At 42.4% G+C, this 24,703-nt stretch overlaps 1 protein-coding gene across 1 annotated transcript in view; it reads right to left on the bottom strand.

The window, feature by feature from the left end:
• Nucleotides 1–359: 359 nt before the first annotated feature.
• Nucleotides 360–24,703, bottom strand: part of MLXIPL (MLX interacting protein like) — a 56,495-nt gene continuing 32,151 nt past the window's right edge. Inside the window, exons 7-13 of the mRNA XM_015812807.1 lie at nt 23,636–23,716; nt 11,399–11,586; nt 3,168–3,287; nt 2,593–2,720; nt 2,268–2,391; nt 1,911–2,040; nt 360–481 (exon numbers count right to left, since the gene is read on the bottom strand). Coding sequence (XP_015668293.1) covers nt 360–481; nt 1,911–2,040; nt 2,268–2,391; nt 2,593–2,720; nt 3,168–3,287; nt 11,399–11,586; nt 23,636–23,716 — 893 coding nt within the window. The remainder of the gene's footprint in view (nt 482–1,910; nt 2,041–2,267; nt 2,392–2,592; nt 2,721–3,167; nt 3,288–11,398; nt 11,587–23,635; nt 23,717–24,703) is intronic.

Genomic DNA, 24,703 nt, shown 5'->3' on the forward strand with positions numbered 1-24,703 from the left:
ATTCTAAGACTTTTAACTGAAGCCAGAAAAAGTATTATGGAGGACTGATCCATCACCTATATGAATGACTAATGTATAAACTGGAAGGTGTCAGTTAAGCCCACCAAGAGAAAACAAACAGATCACACAGATCTTATAGTTTAATCACTTCTGTTTCATTGGCCAGATTGGGAGAGAAGGCTGGGCCAGATGGTTTTGACTTAGAGAAACTTTGGAGAAAAGTCAGCACAGAAGATGCTTCTTCTATAAGCTTCTTGCAGAGAACCAATCAATCAGTTGTTTTATAAACGTAGTTCTTCTGAAGGGATGAAGGAATCCTCTGGCAGCTGTCATTCTTTGGTTAGCATCCCATTTTTGGGCTAGGAAGAGCCATCAATGGTACTTGTTCCTGTCACTGCTTGGGTAGCCTGTTCCGGGATGCCAGATGGGTTGGTCAGGATTGAAGTAGAAACACTCAGTTGGCGAAGGGAGCTCAGTACAGCTAAGGGAAAAAATGTGTAGAGAGTGTAAAATCAAGAGACACTCCTAAAATTGTTTCTGTTCCTTTGCTCTGATAGGCTTTCTTAAGGACAGAGATATTGAATCTTGCCAGTGCAAAGTGCAGCAAGATATCTCCCCAAAGAAATAGTACTGCAGAAGGCACAAACGATATGAAATGTATACTTGTAATCGTATTATAAACTTCACATACAATCTATACTGTCTTTATTCTTGGATTTTCTATATCCTGTTACGTTCCTTCTGAATCCTCCTATGATTTATAATGTTGTTTCTCAACCTTGGCACCTTTAAAATGCGTGAACTTTAACTCCCAGAATTCCTCAGTCAGCAAGATGTTAAACAATGTTTTTTCTTTGAAAAAAGAATTGATATAGAAAACAAAAAGGAAAGATGCAAAATCAAAGAAAAGGTGAAATCCGGTCATTAAAACTATCACAAATAACATGATTTGTTTTTACTATAAAAGATGAAAGCACTGTGTTGGACAAGCTGAGATTATCCCAGAAAAGGTTATGATATTTCTGTTGGCATTAGGGTTAGGTTTAGCATTCACACTGCGTTCTGGCTTCCAGCATATTTTAAGATACTTTAAAACAAAGCTATACTAATCCAGAAGAGCTTCATTTTGTGTAATATAGTACAATCCTAAACATTTAGAAATGTCCCATTGGTTTTAATCCCCTCAAATAATGCTTCCCAAACGTTTTCCTTTATTACCCAAATCTGTTTATCCCACTTTCCTTTGGCATTTCAATGATGTGAGATATACATACATACATAGATGTGGCATGAAGGCACAGCGGTTAAGACGCTGGGCTTGTTGGCTGGAAATCTGGCAGCCCAGATTCCAGATCCTAGTACCACACAACGGGGTGAGCCCCTATCCTCGCCCCAGCTCCTCCCAACCTAGTAGTTTGAAAGCATGCAAATGTGAGTAGATAAATAGGTACCACTTTCATGGGAATGTAATAGCGCTAGCACTCTTAATGTCATGCTGGCCACATGACTGCAGAAATGTCTTTGGACAATGCTGGTTCAATGGCCTTGAAATGAAGATAAGCACCACCCCCTATAGTCGGCAATGACTGGTGGAATGATTGCAACTTTGAGGAACAGTTGTCTTCTTTTTTAGCGCTGTCATAACTTTGAACAGTCACTAACTGAGGTATTTAATAAATGAGACTATCCCTTATAAGCTCCATAGGTAAGGAAGAAATTGAATCTGGATGTCCTTTTTTAAAATTGCTTTAGAATCCAAGATTAAACCCGATGTCCTGGTTCAGCATTTGAATAGCTCCATGCTAAATCAAGGTTTAAAAATTATTTCCTGATTTTATTCAGTCCCTAATCTCTGCCCTTTGCACCCAGAACCATTCTAACTGAAAACAAAAAGGAAGTTAATGACTCACTGGGTCGTAGTGCCGGAAGTGAACAGTATTGATCCAGCCAGGCCAAAGATGTCTGACTAAGGCTTTCTAGGCTGGTGGTGGATACCATCCCATTGAAGGATTCAAAGAGAGGCCGCATGATGATGCTGAACTGATGGAGAAGGAGCAGTTAAGGAGCCAGTTTTGTTTGTTTGTTTCTCTTTGCTTCCTTTGCTAAGTGGCAAATTAGGTACCCTGTCACTTGCAACTTGTGCAAGAAACATTTGAATCATTGCAAGAAATACTTGAACCATTGGCAATTTCAGGGAATTGTTATTCTGGTCAAAGCTTTGCAGATTCCCTTTCAGGAGTGCAAGCAGCCTTCTCCCCAAAGGATACAACCCAGAACTTCCAATTCTGTAAGGTGCACGAACGGACATACTCATCAAACATATGTCGCATCTGGTCAAAGCGCTGGCGGGTGATGGGCACCCCTGTGTCAGGCAGCTGCTGCTGGCAGAGGCTATAGGAAAGGAATGACAAGTTAGGGAGAAACCTGGATTTGGCACAAAAGCCAGGTGCCGCCCTCTCCAGAGCCTGTGGCTTGTGCCTCCCCCCTTTACTGTATGCCCCTGCCATGCCAGAGCTCTATTTCAGCAACCAAAAGACACCCAAATCCCTTTCTTTGCCAAAGAAAGCCAGTAGGTGACCCAGCCAGGCCTACTTGATGGAAACGTTCAGCTCCTCAATTTGATCCCGCAGGCGCTGGGCTTCTTCCTGCAGGGTAGCCCGTTCCTGCTGCAGCTTGGAAATATATTCTGCTGTTTTCTGCAGGGTTGTGGCTTTGCTGATCTGCATCGTGCGGGGAAGGAGGGAAGGAGGGAAGGAAGGAAGGAAGGAAGGAAGGAAGGAAGGAAGGAGGGAGGGAGGGAGGGAGGGAGGGAGGGAGGGAGGGAGGGAGGGAGGGAGGAAGGAAGGAAGGAAGGAAGGAAGGAAGGAAGGAAGGAAGGAAGGAAGGAAGGAAGGAAGGAAGGAAGGAAGGAAGGAAGGAAGGAAGGAAGGAGAAATGCATTTAGATGGCTTCCCTGGCCTGGCTGCCTTCACAGCTGCTTTATAACATCTGCTTTGCCTGCCAGATGTGGGTTACAAAGGTTGCAGAACTCATCCTTCAGATTAAGCATAGCTGACAAAACTAGAGAAAAGCACATTCTCCAAGATGGTGTCAAGAACTGCAAGGATAATTTTGTGGCCTCTACTGAGGAAATTGGAAAGGATCAAGAACGGCCAATCAGCACTCACCTTGAGGCTAGGCTGGGCACTCAGAGTGCTCACTAGGCCATGTAATGTATCAAATCCCAGTTTGATGTTAAAACGGCGTTTCTGTTCAGCAGAAATGTGGATGATTCTGCGGCTCTCAGTCTAGGCGGGAAGAAGGGAATTTTCAGTGTAAAACTTAGATGTTCAGTCCAAAGGTATACAGATAGTCCTCAACTTACCACAATTGGGACTAGAATTTCCATTGCTAAGCAAGGCGGTTGTTAGGTGAATCATGCCCAATTTTACAACTTTTCTTGCCACAAGTTAAGTAAATCATGCAGTTGTTAAGTGAATCTCATGGTCATTAAGCGAATCCAACTCTCCCCATTGACTTTGCTTGTCAGGAGCTGACTTGGGAGGTCTCAAATGGCAATCACATGAATCCAGGCTGCTGCAACTACATGGCAAATACATGCCAGTTGCCAAGTGCACAAATTCTGATAACATGAATATGGGGAGGCTGTGATGGTCATAAGTGTGAGGACTGGTGCTAAAAACTGCTTTTTTCAATGCTGTTGTAACTTTGAAAGTCACTAAGTGAATGGTCACTAAGTTGAGGACTACCTGTATGTAGCTGCTGAATTACATTGGCAGAATCTGGCACCAAATGGTCATATTAGTGGAATGTATTTCCTGCTAGGTTTCCATAGAAAAAAACAAAGGAAAAAGCGGAAAGGCTCCTAAGTTGTTTTCTTTTAGGACTGATGAAATAGAACTTTAGAACAATCCTGATATTGATGGGATTTTTAGGTTTGCACTGCGCCTTTGAAGCTGAGCATTTGGAGCAGGGTGCAAGAAGGCAGGTGCGTTTTCAGGCTGCCCCTTTGTTTTTTAACACAGTCACAACGTGTGTGTTTTTATGGGTTCCATCACAGACGATTGATTTTCTTACCATGTATTTCTAAAAACTGTATAGAAAGACAGCAAGGGAAATGTCATAGACCAATGAAGCACATGAGAAATAAGCTGTGATAAACCAGAGGGGTTTATTAATAAAGAGCCCTTGGTGCCAAGGACCCCTTATTTCAATCCTGAGCTACAAATACTCTACGAGTTTATTAATACTTCACAATTCACTAATTTCTGGAGTGGAGAGGGTGAATATTATCTGAGGAAACACGATCTTACCTTGCTTGGTTCTGTCCTATTTTGGCTTGAATAGAGAGGGGATGGAACTAGCCCCTCAAGGGAGACTGGGGGTCCCTGTGTCATTCTCTGGTTATTGGCTGTTGGGGGGGAGGGATAGAGAAGAAAACATCACTGCAATTATTAATTGCTTCTGAGCATATACAGACTTTCTTTCATTACTGATTTGCTATGGAACATATATGCATGCAGACACTGTCCAGAATAAATAGAACCAGGGCTTTTTTTTCTCATAGAACGCCCAGAACGGAGTTCCAGCATCTTTTTTGGCTGGAACCTTGTAGGGTACGCAAGGTGGGTTGTATGACGTGTGTGAGTTCCGGCACCTTTTTTTTTTAAGAAAAAAAGCACTGAATAGAACTACTGGTTGATTGTGGATGCTGGTTCTAATGACTCACCACAAATGGGAGTGGGGGAGAGACGTTCTATCTTGGGGACAAGCAATGAACCTGTTGATGCTGTGGTGGTTGGGATGGACTGTGAGGGGCTGGAGATGGGGGACAGCTGAGGGCTGAGCTCTGTTATTCGGGGCAAGAAGCTGGCAGGTTCTTCACCAAATGGGTTGTGCTACAAAAAAGAAGGGGGGGAAAAGTTAGCATTGCACAAGAGAACATCAGGCACATGGCAGGGCTGTCCATGATACCTTCTGACACCAGATACTGAAAATTATTCCAGAAAGGGAAACAGATTTTATGGAAGATAAATCTGTTAGTTACAGTCCTGATTTCTAAGAGCCAGGAATGGAATTTCCATGGTCAGAAGTAGTATACAGTATCTGGGAATAGTAGTTCTTTGGATAAACAGTGAGTTGCTATCTGCCTCCAGCTCTGTTGATGAATTTCCCAGAGGGAGATGTGCCCAGGCACTGTTGGACAAAAGGAGCTGGACAACCTCGGACTTTTGGTCTGAGAAGTGCTACCATTCTTCTGTTACAATTTTTCCTCTAATAAAAGCTAGTATTGGCAATCTAGATATGGGATGTATATTGGTTCATTTCACTCATGGTGATGGCAGTTTTCCCTCCCAATTGTCTAACATTATATTCTCCAACATCAACCATGGTTTTTCACTTTCTCCTGAAATCCCACATTTTTATGTATCAAACTGTCCAGGTGAGATACAGCTCCGTTCCTCCCGGTTCTATCTTAACCCTGTTCCAAACCCAAGAACCTCCCCTTCCAAACCAATCTCTCACCAACACCTACCAGGATCTCAGGTGCTGTGGAGGCTACAGTGTGGCTGGGAGCAGACAGGTCCTCTAAACTAGGTTCTGCTTTTCCTGTAAAAAGAGAAAGATCAGGCAACCCACTTATAGAGCACGCCAAGGTTCACACAAGATGCATAAGCCAAAATCAAGGATGACAAAATACAATCCATATAAGATGTGATGGTGCGGCAGATAAACCATGCTGAATGGATGGTCTGATTCACACAATATCCTGACAACTGCACTCCCACATTATGCTGAACCACAAATCGCCCAATTTCATTTTAACCTAGGTTAATATGTTGTGTGAACCCAACCAAACAGTGCTTTCAATTTAATCAGTGCTCAGGATGCTTTAACTCTAGCGCAGTGGAGCTATAGTTAAGGAGGAAGGGCAGCGTAAACTTTCTTCCAAATGGAATCTTGTCCCCACGAACAGCATATCTGCATGAGCCTTAGCTAGAGATGGACCCAGCCATTTTTTCCCCTCTCTGGAGGTCTTTCTGGGTTACTGAAAGAAAGATACTGATGTTTTCTTAGTTAACAAGTAAAAGGCATCCGGATGGATCCCCCGGTGTGTTGTGGAGCACCTGTACAACAGGAAAGAAGCAAAGCTCCCTTTATCCCTCTGTCACACAGCTATAGTTATAGCTTTCTCAGCAGCCAGAAACATCTGTCCGACCTTGCCTGGGCTTGAAAGCTAAGCAGGGTTAGGCCTCATTAGTACTTGGAGGGGAGACCTCAAGGGAATACCAGGTCCATATGTTAGACAAGGAAGTCAAAATAACATCCTAGAAAAAGGCAAGGAAAATTATTCCCCTACTTTTGTCCTATGTCCAAAGAGTGAACCTGAAGGGACCCTGACTCAAAAGACATTTTACTTTCATTAGAGCTACAGATCTGAAATGGAGAATGGTCCATTGCCAAAGATTACCAACTATTACATAGCTAAGACCAGGAACAGCTAACAATCCAAAAATAAGTGGATCGTTGGCATGCATATTTGTCATCTTGTTCTGGATTTCAAGAGCTGACCTCTCTTTCCTTTTTACTCTGTGTGAGTGTGTTCATTATTAAATCTGATGATGGGAACTATTATTTTTAACATCCATATGCGCCCATTTGAAAGGCAATAATTGCCTTAAAAACAGGATAAAAATATTTTATTTATTTGTTTGTTTGTATCCATCCTCCTCCTATTTTTTCCACAATAGCAGATCTGTGAGGTGGGTTGGGTTGAGGGAGAGTGGCCCAAAGTCACCCATCTGGCTTTCATAGCTAAAGGAAGATTAGAACTCATGGTCTACGGCTTTCTAGTGCGGTGCTTTAACCACTAGACCAAAGTGTCCAAAATAAGTACGGGACAATGGGATTATATAGATGGTGATTTATATGCCATTTGCAGAGAGAGAGACAGAGAGAGAGAAGCACTTGCGCTTCCCTTCTCTCTCTCTCTCTCTCTCTCTCTCTCTCTCTCTCTCTCTCTCACACACACACACACACACACACACACACACACACACACACACTGAGTGGGGGAAGAGGACTGGCAGACCAAGGGCAGGAGAGAGCCAGCCCAATAAGAATGTGTGTCAGCTTCTCAGAGAACAGCATGAAGCCAGCTTGCCAAGTGAGCAGAAGATCAAAGAGAGGGGGGGGAGAGAGAGAGAGAGAGAGAGAGAAAGGGAGGGAGACAAAGAGAGGGAGGGAGGGAGGGAGGGAGAGAGAGAGAGAAAGAGAGGGAGAGAGAGAGAGAGAACTCATGCACAGCAGCCTCTATTTCTTTTTAATTAAACTCTTCAATCAAGCTCTCCCCCCCTCGTGCGCATGTGCACGCAAGTTTTGCAGCTCCCAGTGTTTCCTCTGGGAAACAGGTCCAAGTGGCTCTTTGAGTGTTTAAGGTTGCCGACCCCTGCACTAGGGCATATCCATACAGCTGCTTTGCCATGTTCATCCCAGAGCTATTAGGAAATCATGCTGCCCCAACAGGCATCTTTACTGTGCTGTGAAAGCAGGTGTGTGCTGCCCTGCTGCCCATCCGCTTTTAACATGCGCCTTTCTAGGGGATGTGACTGATGCTTCCCTCTGCTCAAATCCCAGTCCTGACAGTGAGAACAATTAATCAGTGCAACGACTTGCCTGCAGAAGCTGTGCGTGTTCCATCACTGGAGGTTTTTAAGAAGAGATTGGACAACCGTTTGTCTGAAATGCTATAGGCCAGGGTTTCCTGCCTGAGCAGGGGGTTGGACTAGAGGACCTCCAAGGTCCCTTCGAACTGTGTCATTCTGTCAATCTGTTAATCCTCCACCACGTGGAACGGCTCTTCCCAACTCTAGGCACAGCTGTCTGCTTATTGCATGCACGGTTATGTTTTCCCTTTTTCTTTTCTATCACAAAGTGAGCTGAACTTTTAAATGAATGCTTTTTAACTTTGGTTCGACTAGTCAGTTGTTCAAGCACTAGGTGGCAGGAAGCATTAGGGTTTTGTTTTGTTTTTTTTCTCTGTTTTGTTTTTTTAATTTGTTCAGTCAAAGATACAGCCATCAAAAGCTGGAGACTGAGAAAAGGGTTTGGCTATGGAGAGCAGTGTGACCGCTGTGAAGTTCCCCGAAACCCTCTGTGAAGAGAGGGAGGGAGGAGCCAAGACTGCCCTGATATAATGGAAGGTGGAAATGGCTTTGGGAAACAGGAGGAAGAGCAGCAGATTAGGCAATGGATAAATAAGAGGCGGCTGAGTCTGCAGAAGGAATGTGGGCATGGCAAAGGTCACAGAAGGGATCCTCCCTAGTTTCTTGTGCAAAGGTGAGGTGGGGGGAGAGGAGTACTTTCACACCTGCAAGATTCTGTTAATGTGACCTTGCCGTAAAGACAGAACTTGTACTCCTGGATGTGCTACTTCTCTGTACTATCTGGCATGGCTGACACCTGGGATGAGCTGCCACTGGAAACAGAATTCTCTGCCACCAAGCTACAGAAGTTCAAGAGCTAAGTCCTTTCCATTATACTTTCAACTACATGCAAAGATGGGCCAGTCAGTTTCAGGACTTTGCACTTCTTTGACCAACACAAAATAGTCTGCAAAAAATGCAGAGGAGTCATCTACAATTTAAATGGATTCTCCTATAAATTCATTGGCTAAGCCAGTAACCAGTAAAATAACCGGTCAAATCAATCTATTACTTGTAAAAAATATTTCAGGACTAGGAAAAGATTGCAATCTTCTACATGTCCATCAGGTAAACCACTATAACAGTGATGGCGAACCTTTTAGAGACCGAGTGCCCAAACTACAACCCAAAACCCACTTATGCATCGTCGAGTGCCGGGTGGGCGTGGCCCATTGGCTGGGTGTGGCCCATTGGGTGGGTGTGACCCTTTGGGTGGCCGTGGGTGCGGTGGTAATGGCAGATTGGGTGGGACTAAAAAGTTCAATCAATCAATTCCAACTTTGCAAGATCTTTTTTTTCCCCGTGAGAAGTTGAAATTGATTGATTGATTGAACCTTTTTTTTTGCACACGGCAGTGGAGGCCTAAAGCGAAAAGGTTTTATAAAACCCAGCTGAAGGCCTAGGACTGGGGCGACGGCGCACGTGCCCACAGAGAGGACTCTGAGTGCCGCCTCTGGCACCCGTGCCATAGGTTTGCCACCACTGCACTATAAGTCTGTATTGATTTGACAGTACGCAATAAAAATGAAAGTTCAATAGGATTCAATGTTTGAAAAAAATAAGCAATTTGGGTGTGTACATGCTTTGACAATGATTTGGAAGAAATGCTTTGGATGCTTTCATATAAGCCCAGCATCTTTTTATTATTCAGTAAAAGAGATGCTTTGCTCAAACAAAACAGTACAAAACAGTATTTCCAAATCATTTTTAAAGCATATACAATACCTTCCAAATGCATTGCTTCCATGGTCCCCCAAATACCCAATAGGACTTTGGCTACTCTGGCAATTAAAAGTCCAAAACACAGAAGGTTTCTCTTTGAATTGCTGACTTATCTGTAGAACTAAGTGAATCAAACATTTCTTGGCAACCTCCTAAACATACGGTACAAAAGGAACAGGACTGTGGCCAGCTAAAGAAACGGTGCATGGATTGATATGTGAGAAATGTCATTTTTGGTCACTAATCAGTTTGCATGGCAAGCACTTAAAAAAAAATCAAGCAAAATGCATGCAGTATAGATGTTAGAAGAGGAATATCTGCCCTTTCTTTTCCAGCACAATTAATGCAACATCTTTTCTCTGCGATGTTATACATATTAATAACAATAATGGAATAGATCCAGGTTCATGCTTAGATTCAGTGATACCTAATTGATATTAAATGTTATATTTTATTTTAAAACCAGTAAGTCACTGGACTTTGCATGATTCATGTCACATCGCCTTTAAATATGTCTAAATCTGGATTTCACCCAATGCTTTAAACTAGTCTGAACAAGCTGTTAAATAACTAAAATGAGAATAAGATCTTTTTGAAAAATCCGAATGCAAGCTATTCTTTAATTAGACCTTGCAGTCTTAATCCCAATGCATTTCCGGTCTGGCAAACCCCCTCAGGAAATATTTTGCCTCGTACTCCTACCTGTGATCAGCAGGTCTGTCAGACACTGGTCAGATATCGTTGCAGCAAGTGGCGGGACAGGAAGTCTTGGGGACCTCTTGTTCTTGATGGTTGCTCCCTTGGTCTTGGGCCTGTCACTTCCAGACGGAGGCTGTCCTCTGGCCATGCCAGAAATAGGGCTGCTTGGCAAACTAGGGAGCAGATGTGATGCACTGAAGGGAGAATGGTATCCAGATGGCAAGTCTATATTGTAACCTGGTATATTTGGGGGAAAACACGCTGTGGAGAGGGATGGGGAATTAGGACAAGAAAAGAGAGGGGCAGATGGGTAGTGGAACTTGGAGCAAGGGGCTGACAGTGGTGGACATACTGGCTGTTGTCCCAGCAAAGGGGCTCTGGAGAGGGGGGCAGGACAATAAGAGCCATAGTGGTCAAGGCTAAGCCATTTGTTGGGGAGCGTGTAGGGAAGCAGGGGCTTCTGCTTGCGATCAGGACCAAAATTGTTGGGGGAGGTTGAGGGGGAAGGAACGGGAGGGAGCTCAGGGCTGAGGAAGGCACCAGGTGAACCAAGCTGAGCTGGGCAACCACCTGCAGACTGAAAAAGAAAAAAAGAGGAGAAAGATGCTGCAGCAGCAAAAAAAAAAACATTAATTAAAAAATCCTCCCATCTCACTGTTGAAGTGGACAGCCAACCAGAGAAAGGGGAAAGTGGCACAAAGTCAAAAAGGGGAAGACTCCAAATTCTATCTGACCTCTAGAAACCCAAACTTTGGGTTTGGCCTTTGCAAGTTTATTTAGCACTTAGGATATTCTTCTGATTTGGACTGTAAAATCAGCCAAACTAAGTAAAATAGAAGCATGACTGGCAATTTGTGAGCTTATCCATGCAGTACTGTGGATCTGAATCTTACAAGTGGGAAATAATAGTGGGGTGGATTATTCATATTTAGATCACCAAAATGTTGCCAGTCTACATACTCTGTTGGAGTCCATCCCATTACTAGGGGTGCAACAGGCAAGAATTGATCCTTGATCTTCAACCTATTTTCCCCATCCAAATAACACTTTGCACTTGAATCTGTTCATTATTCCACGTTCAGTTTATACTGAGAATTCCTGAAAATGGACAAATGTCTCCCTCTTGAGTCTTGATACAGCAGGAACCCTATGCTGAAGCCAGACTGGGTTGGAAACGGCTGAAAAATACAAAAGGAGAGAACGGGCCCCAAAACTAAATCAAAACCTAGGATAGAGCATTGGAAAAACAGATGACCATCAACCTTGCACACCTGAAGACGAGGGCTGCTCAAGACAGGAGAACTGGCAGAGCCTGTGGGAAGCAAGGCATTGGACGGGCTGGGAAGAAGGTTGCTACCACCACTATCAAAAAGGGTGTCTGGTATTGGCACAAAGCAAGGCTGATCTGTGTAGCTCAGAGGGGGTTGTGCAGGCACTGGCCGAGGGCTGGAGAAGAAATCTAGAGAATAAAAAAGAGACCTAGTCAGTTGGACAGTTGGATACTCTACAAAAACATTCCAAATTTGACAAGAGGCATTCATGCCAAAGATTCAATCTGCTTGCATGTACTTTATTTTCCATGCCTTACTTTATTACCATAGAATCAAGAGTTATGGAATTATGAAAGTCCCAAAACATTAGGATTTACAGTACTTATATAGCCCAGGTAGATATTCCACAACAGAAACAGAAATCAATATGCAGCATTCATTACCTCCTTGCATCCCCTAAGGCAGAGGTCCCCAACCTTTTGGGCACCAGGGACCGGTTCCATGGAGACAGATTTTTCCGTGGATCGAAGGGGTGTGGTTTTGTGTGCTGCCTGCATCTTGCGGAGGGGACTATGTGCAGACCGGTTGCTGGTATGCCGTGGCCCGGTGCCTGTCCATGAACTGGGGGTTGGGGACCCCTACCCTAAGGCTATCTCTGCCCCATCTCTATAAAAAGGCAATCCAATTTGAATACAATTTGAGAATACAATATTATTTCCTTTCAAACATGTATTCAGCTAAGAAACAATAATCTCCCCAGAATCATTGAGGAACTCTTTCAACTGGCTAAGAAAAACATCATGCAAACAGAAAAATGAATTAATTCAGCAAGCAGGCTAGGGGTGTTATGGGAAAGCAGCAATAATGTGATATCCAATTTGGACCCTGGATTATACTGTGGCTAAACAGAAGTGCCTTACCTGGGAGACACTTTCAGTTTATAAGTTTTCCTTCTTTAACCATGGCTTTAGGTGTTGTCTAAATTCAAACTTGGGTGGTGAGCTCAGCTAAGTCTAACTTCTGACCTCAAAACTTCACAAGAGAATCTAAGAGCAACTATAAAAAGAGCTGAAGCATCTGCTGCTCTTGAAGTTTTTTTATTACTTATCGGAATATGCAAGATGAAATAAGATATATGTAAGATAAATATGTAAGATAAAATAAGAGTACCAGGAGGTTATCCCAATTGGGTTACTACAGGATTTTATTTTGTAAAAAGATGTCTGGGGTCTAGGCCCCGTAAAGATAGCTAAAATATTGCTCTGACCAGGGAGGACACCTTACCTTACCAGGTTTCTTGCGTAGTACTCATGGATAATTATTGTATTCAGAATTAGGATCAGTCTCTAGTTAATTTATTGGTCAACGTTATGTGAATGCAGAAAACAGGGAGTGGTGGTGTCATACTGGAGGTGACTAAGAGACTGAGAGACGATTCTACCTCTACCCCATTTACACCTGGCTCCCTTCCTTAGCTCTCTTTCAATTTTAATGTTTATATCTATTATTTTAATATCTTACTGTTTTATTCTGTTGTTTTTACTCTGTTGTAAGCCAGAGTCGCCTCTAGGTTAAATGGGTGGCATAAACATTTAATAAATACATAAATAAATTAGCCTGGTTAAATATGGTGTGTGAACACAGCCATTGAGCTTAAGAGATATTGCATCCCCTTCCTGATGCTGATGGTGCTGCCTTGGAGAAGCCACTGCACTGTTCTCACCTGGCCAAAGATGGTTGGAAGGCAGCTGGCTGGATTTTGTAGCAGCAGAAGCAGCAGCAACAGCAGCACAACAGGGAGGATGGCTGCAATTGTGAAACAAGCATTTTTACCACATAGAGAAGCAATCATGTGTCAGATACCACCCATGGGCCACAAAAGTGTTGGTCGACACCTTCTAGGGCCCTGATCACAAAAGGGTGATGGATGCTGTGGGATAAAATTGCCACATTTGTAATCTCTCTACTCACAGAATATTATAGTCTAGTGCAGGGATGTCCAACCTTGGCAACTTTAAGACTAATGGACTCCAACTCCCAGAATTCCCCAGTCAGCTGCAAGTCTTAAAGTTGCCGAGGTTAGACACCCCTGGTCTAGTGAATTTCTGGTGAGTTAGATTTGGAGAACTGAGGGAAAAAGCCTTCTGCTTAAAAAGTCTGCTAAGAATCAAAGCTTCCTTTTAGAAAAGATTTTTGTGGTCTTTTAGGTTTATTTCAATAATAAGAAACGCAAGTGCATTTCTCTTCTATGTTAAATAGCAGTAACCGACTGTGTCAATAAAGATGTGGGGCATCTAATATTTTGTAATCTGGGGCCATACTTGGTCATGGCTGGGTGGAGCACCATACTGGCACAGTGGCTGGAGCTAGGATGAGGCCAGCAGAAAGGCTAAAATTATTTCATTTAAAGTTACAATTAATTCAAGCTTATATTTATGAAGCGCAAGTGATATTCCTTGTATTTAATAATTTTCCCCTTCTAAGAAAAATCACGTAACGGGCCACATGCAACTTTGGAGCCTCAAAATGTAAAACTCCCACAGTTGTGGAAGAAAATATGGCAAGCATAGGCCTCCCACAAATCTATGAGCGCAGTTTGGTCAGGAGAAAAGGAACCAAACAATCTTTGCTGTGAAGAAGATCAAACACCTCCCTGGACGTATCAAACAGGTCTGCGCCTGCTTTCTTGCGCTTGCTTTGCGTGCAGCCTGTGGCTAACCACATCCCATGGTCTTCCCGAAGCTGAGCCCCGTGACCCAGTCGTGGCTTACTCTCCCTTCCTGTCCCTGCAGCACAACTCTCTCATTTCTAGAGGGTCAGACGGCCCAAACCGCTGCCTTGGCACTTTCGGAGTTGCGTGAAACGGGCATAGTCATTCCGAGCTTGTTTTCTTCCTCAATCCAAAGTGGAAATTTTGAAAACCACAACCCCACATCAAGCACTCTGAAGATTTTTCCACTCAATGTGTGGGGTTGCTCTTTTTCCGATGTTGATTCCCAATTTTAAATTGACCGACTTCAGTCGTTTTTGTGACCTAGAACTTCATTTTTAGCAATATAGAATTGGCATGGGTGAAAACTGGGAGTTTATCCACAAAGGGAAGAGGTGCGCACGCACACAACACACACAGGCAAGGGAAGATTAAATGTCTGAGGTTGCATCAATCACTTAGCACTTTTATTGGGAGCTGCATCTAAAATACTGGCTGAGTTTGCACAGCGGCTAAGCTAGTTTGAGGTGCAATAAGGTATGGAAACCCAGGTGCTGCTTTAGCATGTTTTACAAAGTAAGGCATCATGTTACAGTATAAGATAATGTGGTTTGTTTGGGCATAACATATAACATGAATGTAACAATTGTGTTTTGCTGAAGGGGATTTACAGTATGTTTTTAAATTAACTTCACTATCTTGTTAATATAATTACCAAGACCTAAACGTTACCCAAGCAAGTAAGAAACATGTTTATGTGACAAAATCCATTTCTCCAGAATGTAGCAACCACTAGAAGTGGACCATCCTTTTCATAAGCATACGTGACACAAAAGAACCAAACAGCTATAAATGTGTCAAAACTTTTCAGCTAAGGCAACTGACCACACTCATCTTGCCATTTTCTCCAAGTGAGGCCAATAGCTGTTTTCTAAAGTTGGTTGCTACTAGTTATATACAAAGTTAGAACTTTGTGACAAAGCCTAACATTAAGACAACTAACATAAAAATAAGTGTTCAAAATAAATCTTAATACTGTTTGATGGCAAAAAATGTTTCACCAAGATATGCCAGATCAACATAGGGTTTAGGCTTTAATGTATCGTATTAAAAAGATCTTCTGAAAAACCTAAGTACATTTTTTGAGAAAAGAGCCTTCAAGTTCCCACTGAAGAATTTTACGGATTTTACTCTGCCAGCTGTTGCCAACTATAGGAGTCAGTATTCCTCTCCGTTTCAAGGGCATTGAGTCAGTGCGGCCCAAAGACATGTGGCCAACATAACATCACAGACTTCGGTTACCTTCCCACCAAAGTGGTATCTATTTATCTATAAGGTTCTACATTTAGGCAAGAAAAACCAAATGTACAGGTATAGTATAGGGGGTACCTTGCTCAATAGTAGTAACTGTGAGAGGGATCTCGGCGTCCTAGTGGACAATCATTTAAATATGAGCCAGCAGTGTGCTGCAGCTGCCAAAAAAGCCAACACAGTGCTAGGCTGCATTAACAGAGGGATAGAATCAAGATCACGTGAAGTATTAATACCACTTTACAATGCCTTGGTAAGGCCACATTTGGAATATTGCATCCAATTTTGGTCACCACGATGTAAAAAAGATGTTGAGACTCTAGAAAGAGTACAGAGAAGAGCAACAAAGATGATTAGGGGACTGGAGGCTAAAACATATGAGGAATGGTTGCTGGAATTGGGTATGCCTAGTTTGCTGGTTGCTGGAATTGGGTATGCCTAGTTTAACGAAGAGAAGGACGCGGGGGGACATGATAGCAGTGTTCCAATATCTCAGGGGTTGCCACAAACAAAGCGCCTGAAGGCAGGACAAGAAGCAACGGATGGAAACTAATCAAGGAGAGAAGCAACCTAGAACTAAGGAGAAACTTCCTGACAGTTAGAACAATTAACCAATGGAACAACCTGCCTCCAGAAGTGGTGAATGCTCCAACACTGGAAGTTTTTAAGAAGAGACTGGACAGCCATCTGTCTGAAATGGTATAGGGTTTCCTGCCTGAGCAGGGAGTTGGACTCGATGACCTCCAAGGTCACTTCCAATTTTATTATTATTATTATTATTATTATTATTATTATTATTATTATTATTATTATTATTATTATTATTATTATTATTATTATTATTATTACTTGCATTTGCATACTTTTGAGCTACCAGGTTGGCAGGAGCTGGGGCGAGAACAGGAGCTCTCCCTATTGTGTGTCGCTCAGGTCTCCAACCTGGAGTCCTGGCTTTCCAGATGACAAGCCCAGTGTCTTACCTGCTGAGGCACCACGCTGTCCTATCACAATATATGCAAGTAGATAAATCTCTGAAATAAGATTTGCAAACCTATTCAATGTGTTCAGCTTTTCAACTGTGATGTGCCACATTTTGTGTGGCCTCCTGAATGGAACACCTACTTTCAAAACGTCAGTCTCCATGATCAACCAATTACTTTATTAGTGCCTCCTCAAGAGACAAAAGAGAAGGTTTTTGGATAGATGAAAATAACTGTATTCTGACTTTTCCAATACTGTTTTTGTTGCTATTGTTTATAGATGCAGTAATCATATTATCATGATCTCTCTTAAATCGCTCTAATTTTGCTCAATGGTTTTAGCTGGGGATTAAGCTGTACTACCTATTTCTGTTGTGCTGATTTTTTTTTCTAGTGCAACCTACCTTGAACAGCTCTCTGAAATGGGGGAACAGAAATTCATACTTTTGATGGCTGGGTCTTAACATATAATCAGTGATAGTCCTTCTGCATGTAATAGAGGACTGGGGGTGGGAGGAAATACTCAACACATCTTATTCTTCACTGGAACTGGAACTTGTTTGGGTCCCCAATAAAGTTGTATGCAATGATTGCTATTGTTATTTTATTTTATTTATTTGTATCATAACTCATTATTGGTTCCTGTCTTCTCTATGTATTTGCAGGAAAGTGCTAAAGCAAACTCCAAGGAAAATGAAACTTGCGTGCAAAGACATGCATTGAGCTATTTGTATGTACTGTACATGTATAACTGCACTACAGAAACAGAACATTACAGACATTTCCAATAGCAGATTGTGCTCAGGAATGAAATTTCCCCACAATTGGTACTCGATATATGAAAAAGATGTCTGATAGGATTAGCCATCTTTTGGAATAATGCAGCAAAAAGACTTGTGGCACTTTACATATTGACAAGACTGAAGTCAACACATCTGATCTTTGAACAGTTATGCATTTATAAATTTCTAGTCCTCAAGAATATAAGGACTCTTTTGCTTCTACCAAAAAAAAGCTCAGTCTCAAGAAACACACCCCTACCCACAAATTTCGCCAAGTCTGCATTCTAGATTTACCGACACCCATAATTTATGCAACATTGTAAATCTCCATCCTGATTTTTGACCCCACCAAAATTAATTCCCTCTCTGACAACAGAATACACCCTTACACGCAAACACACACACACACGCCCTATCCAGCCACTTCCTCCTTTCCCCAATCTTTCAAAGTATCCTCCCCCACAACATTTCCTAACATGTGCCCTTCCCCACTGGCACTTAAAAAAATACAAAAATACACTGTAGCTCCTTTTCACATGTAAACACAATACAAGCCATGCTTCAGCTCCCTCCTTACCAAATTTACCAACACATTCACACACAAACACCCTAATCTCAATAAATCAATAAATAGATTTTCCTTTCCCAGAACTGCACTTCTTTTACAATTGTAATACTTGATCTTTAGCACATGAAATATTTGTTACTGCTGAAACTACCCCCTTCCAAAAGAAACACTTCTGTTATTTGTGTCTACAATAGTCCTCACAGGTAGGCTACACAAGAGCATATCTGCCTTATTTCCTCATGAAATCCATAGATGTGTTTTTCTTTATGGAAAAATCCGAGTCTTTTCCCCTAAATACTTGTTTGATCTCACCATCTCTACCATACTACACAGTGTAATCCTGGATTTGTTTGTTCAAAAGCCCAGTGATATTCAAACGATTTTATTCTTACATAAAAATTGCAGCCAACTTCAGAGTAAACCTATCTGGGATTGTAGTTGTGCAATTGCATTCACCAATATGCATTAGTTATGTCAATTTCATCTTTTATAAATATCCTTTGCTAGAAGTAAATAATCTCCCTATCTTTTCCCCCTGCAAGCTGCAAACTGTCAATATTCTTGGCATGATTTTAAACAAATCACAAGCAACATTGATGAGTTAGGAATATTTATTTTATTTTAAATCCTGCCCCTGTTAAAAAAATACCATTTTCAACTTTGTCAGTATATCATTTCATCTCTCTCTGCATCTCCTGGAGACTAAAATTAATAATGTTTAATAATTACAATTACTATCATTGCGGGTAGTACTATTATGATAGTTTAAGTAAGCGTTTGAACAACAGGCTGAAGCTAAGGAAACTAGGTGAACCAAATCATAAAACAAACCTACCCTTGTGCATGTGCAGAGAGTTATTAGGTCTTTAATTGAACTACTTAATTGTGTTATAAAAATGTAGCCATTAACTCTGTAAATTACATCACTGTAGCTTTTCTTGGTGTACAACTGTCACTTGCAAGCATTAAGCGAGAAGGCTAAATATAAACAGATTCTGGCCCTCTCTGTACTAATTATAGAGTGTTCATCTCCCTACTGAATCTAAGTTCTCCAGGGTAAGATTTTTCTCTCACTTGTGTTATTTTTTGAACTTTGAAAAAGCAGGAAAGGAAGATTATTGGCATTTTTGAACTTTGATGTTGGAGTATACCATGGACAGAAAAAAAATAATTGAACAAATCAACCCTGAGTTCTCATTTGAGGCACAAATGATCTGGCTCAAATTACCCTACTTTGGACACTTTATGCCAAGACCACTGTGACCTAGGAAAGGTTCTAATACCGGGAAAGATGGAAGGAAAGAGAAGAGAACAACCAGCAGCAAGGTAGATGGACTCAGCTGCAGTGACAACAGTGCAATGTTGGAAGACCTGAAACACCAGGTTAGGGACAGATCATTATGGAGAAAATCTATCTACCTAGTCACTAAGAGCTGACAATGACCTGATAGCACATAATCAATCATGATACTTTGCCCAATGCTGGCTAGTTCACATAATATTAAATGTTTGCATCAATATATTAAAGTCCGTAACTGTACATCAAGTAAAGGAAAAATAACAATGCAATTCACATTCACTGGCTTTACTCATTTATTTTTATAATTTATATCCCGCTTTTCCAGAACACATATTGTGTAAAGCATGACATAACTTATTTGGCGGCCATAACATGTCATACATGAATAATATATTAAGCTTACCAAAATATAGTATATGTTGTGTAAATCCAATCAAGTGTGATTTATTCAATAAACAATGGTTTAAAAAAAATCACTTAACATGCACAAACTCAACCAAATATGCAGTGTAGTGTGTGAAATCAGATATGGTGTGGCAATAAGCACACTCCAAGTCAGACAAGGCTGGGGCCCATCTAAATTTTGCTACTCTTTCCCTATAGCAAAGAAGATTATCGCATGCAATATGGGAAACTCAGACCAGAACTGCTATTAACGAAATCTATTCCCTGGCTTCTAAACTACAGAACAGAGATTTCATGGTATAGCAGCAGATTACGCCAGACACAGATGAAGAGTGCAAAAGCTAGCTGTAAGTTTCCGTATACATCACACATGAAGTTTCTTTTCTTGCATCAGCCATATCTCCTTGGGTTTCTTTTTCCAAGATGTTAAAAAAAACCACAACCTTTTCATTTCACCCATAATGAAAAAACCCCACAAATTCATACTTTCATTACACTTCACTCTTAATGGCCAGTTCATAGAAAGGCTTGGCAAGTATTGAAAGTGTGGAAATTCAAACATACCACAGACTGTTACTAAATGTTAGAGGAAACAAGTAGATTGTCTGATATCTGAGAGTCAGTAGGAGACCATGGATGATCAGTTAATAAGCTGTAAGTTGGCTTGTATCCCCCCTATTTTATTGCTCTGCAGTTCTGCCAATTTCTTGAAAGGCTTGAGCAGAATCAGTTGGGAAAACAAAGTAGTAGTAAGGTCTATTTAGACCTTAACATAATTTCCAGGGAGGGTCCTCCGTTGCAGTGGTTCCTTGCCCCACCAAGTGGTCTTGGACTTCTTGAGGAGAAAGGTGAAACTATTCATTTTACCCCCTTGGAGCAGAGAGAACTATCTCTCCTAGCTGTCTCCATACATTCAAGAATTCCAAATGCCCAAGAAGCTTCTTCCTAGGGTTGGAAGGCCCAAATGAGAAAGTGTCTAGGAGATACTGTGCTTCATCTGTAGCCACGAAGCAGCAGGAATAGAGGCGGCTGTAGTTTGCCGCACAAGAGTGAGGGAACTAGGTTGGGCTAGGCCAAATTCACTCGATAAAACCCTGAGAGATGTAAGAACTCCCCACTTTGATTTCCTGGTCTCTGGCTACTTTGTGATACACAGTTATATTTTCACCACTGATCCTCACCTCTGGGGAACAGATCAAGAATCAGATGGCCCAATTCTACAGAAAGAGAGTTCCCTGTACAAGTACAGAGAGCACTTCCTTCTTTCCCTTAGCACCAGCTCTCCCGCAGCCCCTAGGCTTATAGAGAAGGGCTATCTGTGCCAGGCAACAGGGAGGGGACTAAATAAAAGCAAGAATCAACTCCCACCGTATCTGCCCCATCATCTCCTACCTGCAGTGGAAGGCCAGCAGCAGTCTGTCACCATCCCCAGAGACTGCCGTGGTCCTGCCATGGGGACTTCTCCATATGTTTCAGGTTCCTCTCCTCTCCAGACATTCAGAGCAGCAAAGGGGTGGTGGTTCCTCATTCAACAGGGGCCTCTGCCCTTTGACTGACAGGCAGAGGATTCTGTAGCCTGCCTGGGGACAGAGTTGGTGACCTTACTGCCACTCCTCTGCGTTGCAGCAGTGTTTTAGGGGGCTAACCCAGCTTTTTCCTTGAACTTCCCTCCCTCCATAAAAATGTCAAAGAGGCTCCTGCAACATCTAGATAAGAAGGGGACTTTTTAGAAACATTTTCAGTCCCTAGCACAATGCAAGTTCAATTTAGTCTTCCAAGATATGGAAGTTTGGGAATATAATTAGCTTAATGTCCACTGTTTAGAGCAGGGGTAGTCAACCTTGGCTCTTTTATGACTCGTGGACTTCAATTCCCAGAATTTTAGAGCTTCCAGACTGGACAGGAATGCAATTCAGAGGCCAGTCCTTTAGACCTACCTAAAAGAAAGAAGGATTAACTGAAAACTACAGTCCCTAAAATTCCAGCTATGAGATAATCTGCCTTTGAGCATGTCTGAAGTGCCACTCTTCATTGAATTATCTATTTCCCTGATTTTTTTTATTATTTCTGAGGGCTGAGCTTAACAAAAGACCTAAATCAAGCCCTTATTTATTGATTTTCCTTGTATATTTTTAAATTAATTTTGGAATACAGCCAACACAGTTGTCCCCATCATCACTTTATCTTCACACCAGAAAAAGCAACATCAATGTCTGTGCATCAAGACCGACATTAAAAGCAATAGCATTCAAAAAAGTTGGTAGATTCCAATTTCTCCTTAATTAAAAGAGATTTCAACAATTAGTACAGTAATATTAGCTGCACTTGGGTCTCAAATATCCTGGATTACACAGCTAAGACCACAGCAGTGGATTAAAATCATTTTATTCATTTCAAGAATTGTCATATTTATGGCTATTTTTGCTGTCCCCTTTCCACTGAAAACCATCCAGATAGAAACATAGTCAACAGAAATAAATCTTTAAATGTTAAAAATTTTAAATGTTAAATGTTTAACATTTAAATGTTAAATTTAACATTTAAATGTTACTTTTTTTAACAACTCTTCTAAATTGGTGACAGTACAGACCCTAGTGATCTTAAAACAAGGAAAGAAGCAGCCTTTTCTTTAGGGCTTTGACTCAAGTGCACATACTACTGTATTTATTAAAACTGAAACGATTAATTGAGGATAATATCTTTAATGAGAATTCAGTCCCACCCACAATTTACCTCTTGAATTGCATCACCATTCAAAGGAATCCATCATCTTTACGATTCTCAGTCACTCTAAAAATGATCCATCTCTCCTCCCAAACCAGGTGCTTTCTAGGTATATTGGGAGTCCAGTTCCAATGACTCTGTCAGAATGTGCTTGCTGGGAATTATACTATAGGATTGTAGTGGATTGGGGGGTATCAGGTTGGGGAAATCTGAATTAGAGCTTGCCAACCTCAAGAAAGAACACTACCTTCCTGGCACCATAGCTCTGGTTGAGTACACACAATATATTAAAGCCAATATTACATGATGGCTTGGTTAGCACAAAGTGCTAAGATAGCAGCTGGTTTTTCCACAATTTTCTGAACCCCAAAATACCTGACCCTATTTCAACCTAGTCAGCATATTATACAAAACCAGTCCTGAGTTTCTGCAATAGGATGCTTGAGAAAGGATTTCATGGGCAAGTAACTCGCACAAAACCAGCATGAGCTAGGGCAGTGATGGCAAACCTTTTAGAGACCGAGTGCCCCAAAGCTGGCTCCGCCCCCGCTCCACCCCCTGCCGTGCCCCCGCTCCGCCCCCACACCATTTCCCACCCTGCCTGCCCGCAGGGCCACTCACCGCCTCCAGGGCCCACCAGCGCCATGGTGGCCACACCCTCTGCCCGTGCCCTGCAGCATCAACTGTGCGCGATGGGGCATGAGGGCAGAGTCTTGTCTACACTGCCTGGCTGCCATGTCCTTGGCTGCACTGCTCCACGTGGGCCACACTCAGGGGCGACTCCTCCAGGGGGGCTGCTGGTGAGGAGAGGGTCAAGGGGGGAGGCGAGGCTGGGGCAATGGCACATGTGCCCATAGAGAGGGCTCCGAGTGCCGCCTCTGGTACCCGTGCCATAGGTTCGCCACCACTGAGCTAGGGGGTTGTTTTTCCATTCCTCCATTCTTCGATTCTAAGAGTTTCCTAAATTCAGAAGCACAGCGGTAAAAGGAGTGAAGTGACCCTCCTCCAGCCCACATTTTTCTTTCTCAGTCTTTCATTTGCTCTTTGGCTGCTTCCTGGTCTGCAGCCCCCAAGCACCCCCTCCTCACAAATTTCCTCTTTCTTGAGTAGAAACTTTTCCTTCCTCTCTGATTAGCCCCTGGCGTGGTTCCACATTCATGTAACACAAGTTATATTTGGGGAACTGTTAAAAGTGGAGGCTGGAGAGCCATCTGTCAAGAATGCTTTAAATTGGATTTCTGTACCAAGAGCGAGATTGGAGTTGAGGACTCTCCTCCTCCTTCCCCTCCTTTCCCCCATTTCCAGCAAATTGAGAAAACGCGACACATTATTAGAACTAAAGGGTTTTAAAATGGAAGCCCTGAAAGCGCCCCCACAGATCATAACCATCAAATGGCTCCCATTCTAGATCTCTCCCATGATCTCTTCTGCTTCCCCCAGAATAAACTGGTTCCTACCAGATATCTCCATGAAATCATCAAGATTTGGCTGTAGCGGGGCCAGGTCTGGTTGGATCATGTCAGCGTTGCCAACGTAAGCTGTAAGAGAGGAAAGCCAAGCAAAGATTTACCATAGAACTCCACTGCCTTCTCCAGAGCTCGGAGCAGGCTACACTACTTGATGGCTTGGATCTGGTCTGCCCAAGTTCTATTTAAGCACTCAGCTCTGTGTTGAGGTTCCTGAAATCTTCTAATGACAAATTAAGTGCAATTTTCTCAAGTGAACACCAAGGACACTGAGCTTCATTGCATAAGCATATAATATCTGGATCAGACTAATTCCATTTACTGCGACCAACTAAATTTTTCTGTGTGAAGAATTATTCCTCTATAGCCATCCTTGCTTGCCTAGCCAAAGAGAAAACACTGCCCTTGTTCATGGAGGTTTTAACTACAGCCCTATTTAAGAACTGCCTTGTTGTGTCAGATCTACTTATGTCTCTTCCCGGATGATCATGAGAGGGACGCTCATGCTTCTAGTGTTCAGGCACTAATCTATATACTCTTTCAATACTTGTATCTGCGCTCAGCCAGACTTTTGCTTGTTACCACCTGCTCCTCCCACATAGACATTTAGCTTTCAAAAGTGAAAAGTAAAGAGCATCTGAAGCAGATATTTATGCAGCTCATACAAGTGTGATTCTTGCTATTTAGTCATGTGGAAAGAGAGGAAGGAAAGGAAAGAGAGATTTTGAAGAGCAGAGCTCTGCTCAAGGACTTTTGGACCTGAGTAGCTGACCTTGGTAGGCAACTTTAGGCCCTTGGATCAATGCTCTATGCTTGTTCCAAATGAATGTTTCTCAGTCTCAGTAACTTTCAAGATGTGTGATGCCCTTGACGTGATGGCCCGTTGCCTGGAGGCCGTACGGGTCTGGATGGGGAGGAACAGACTCAGGCTCAACCCTTCCAAGACCGAGTGGCTGTGGTTGCCAGCGCCTCGGCATAGTCAGCTGACACCATCGCTGACTATAGGGGGCGAAACTTTGGCCCCCTCGGAGAGGGCGCGCAACTTGGGAGTCCTCCTGG

The sequence above is a fragment of the Protobothrops mucrosquamatus genome, unplaced genomic scaffold, assembly GCF_001527695.2.
Source record: "Protobothrops mucrosquamatus isolate PMUCROS unplaced genomic scaffold, P.Mucros_1.0 scaffold112, whole genome shotgun sequence".
Classification (NCBI taxonomy): Eukaryota; Metazoa; Chordata; class Lepidosauria; order Squamata; family Viperidae; genus Protobothrops; species Protobothrops mucrosquamatus.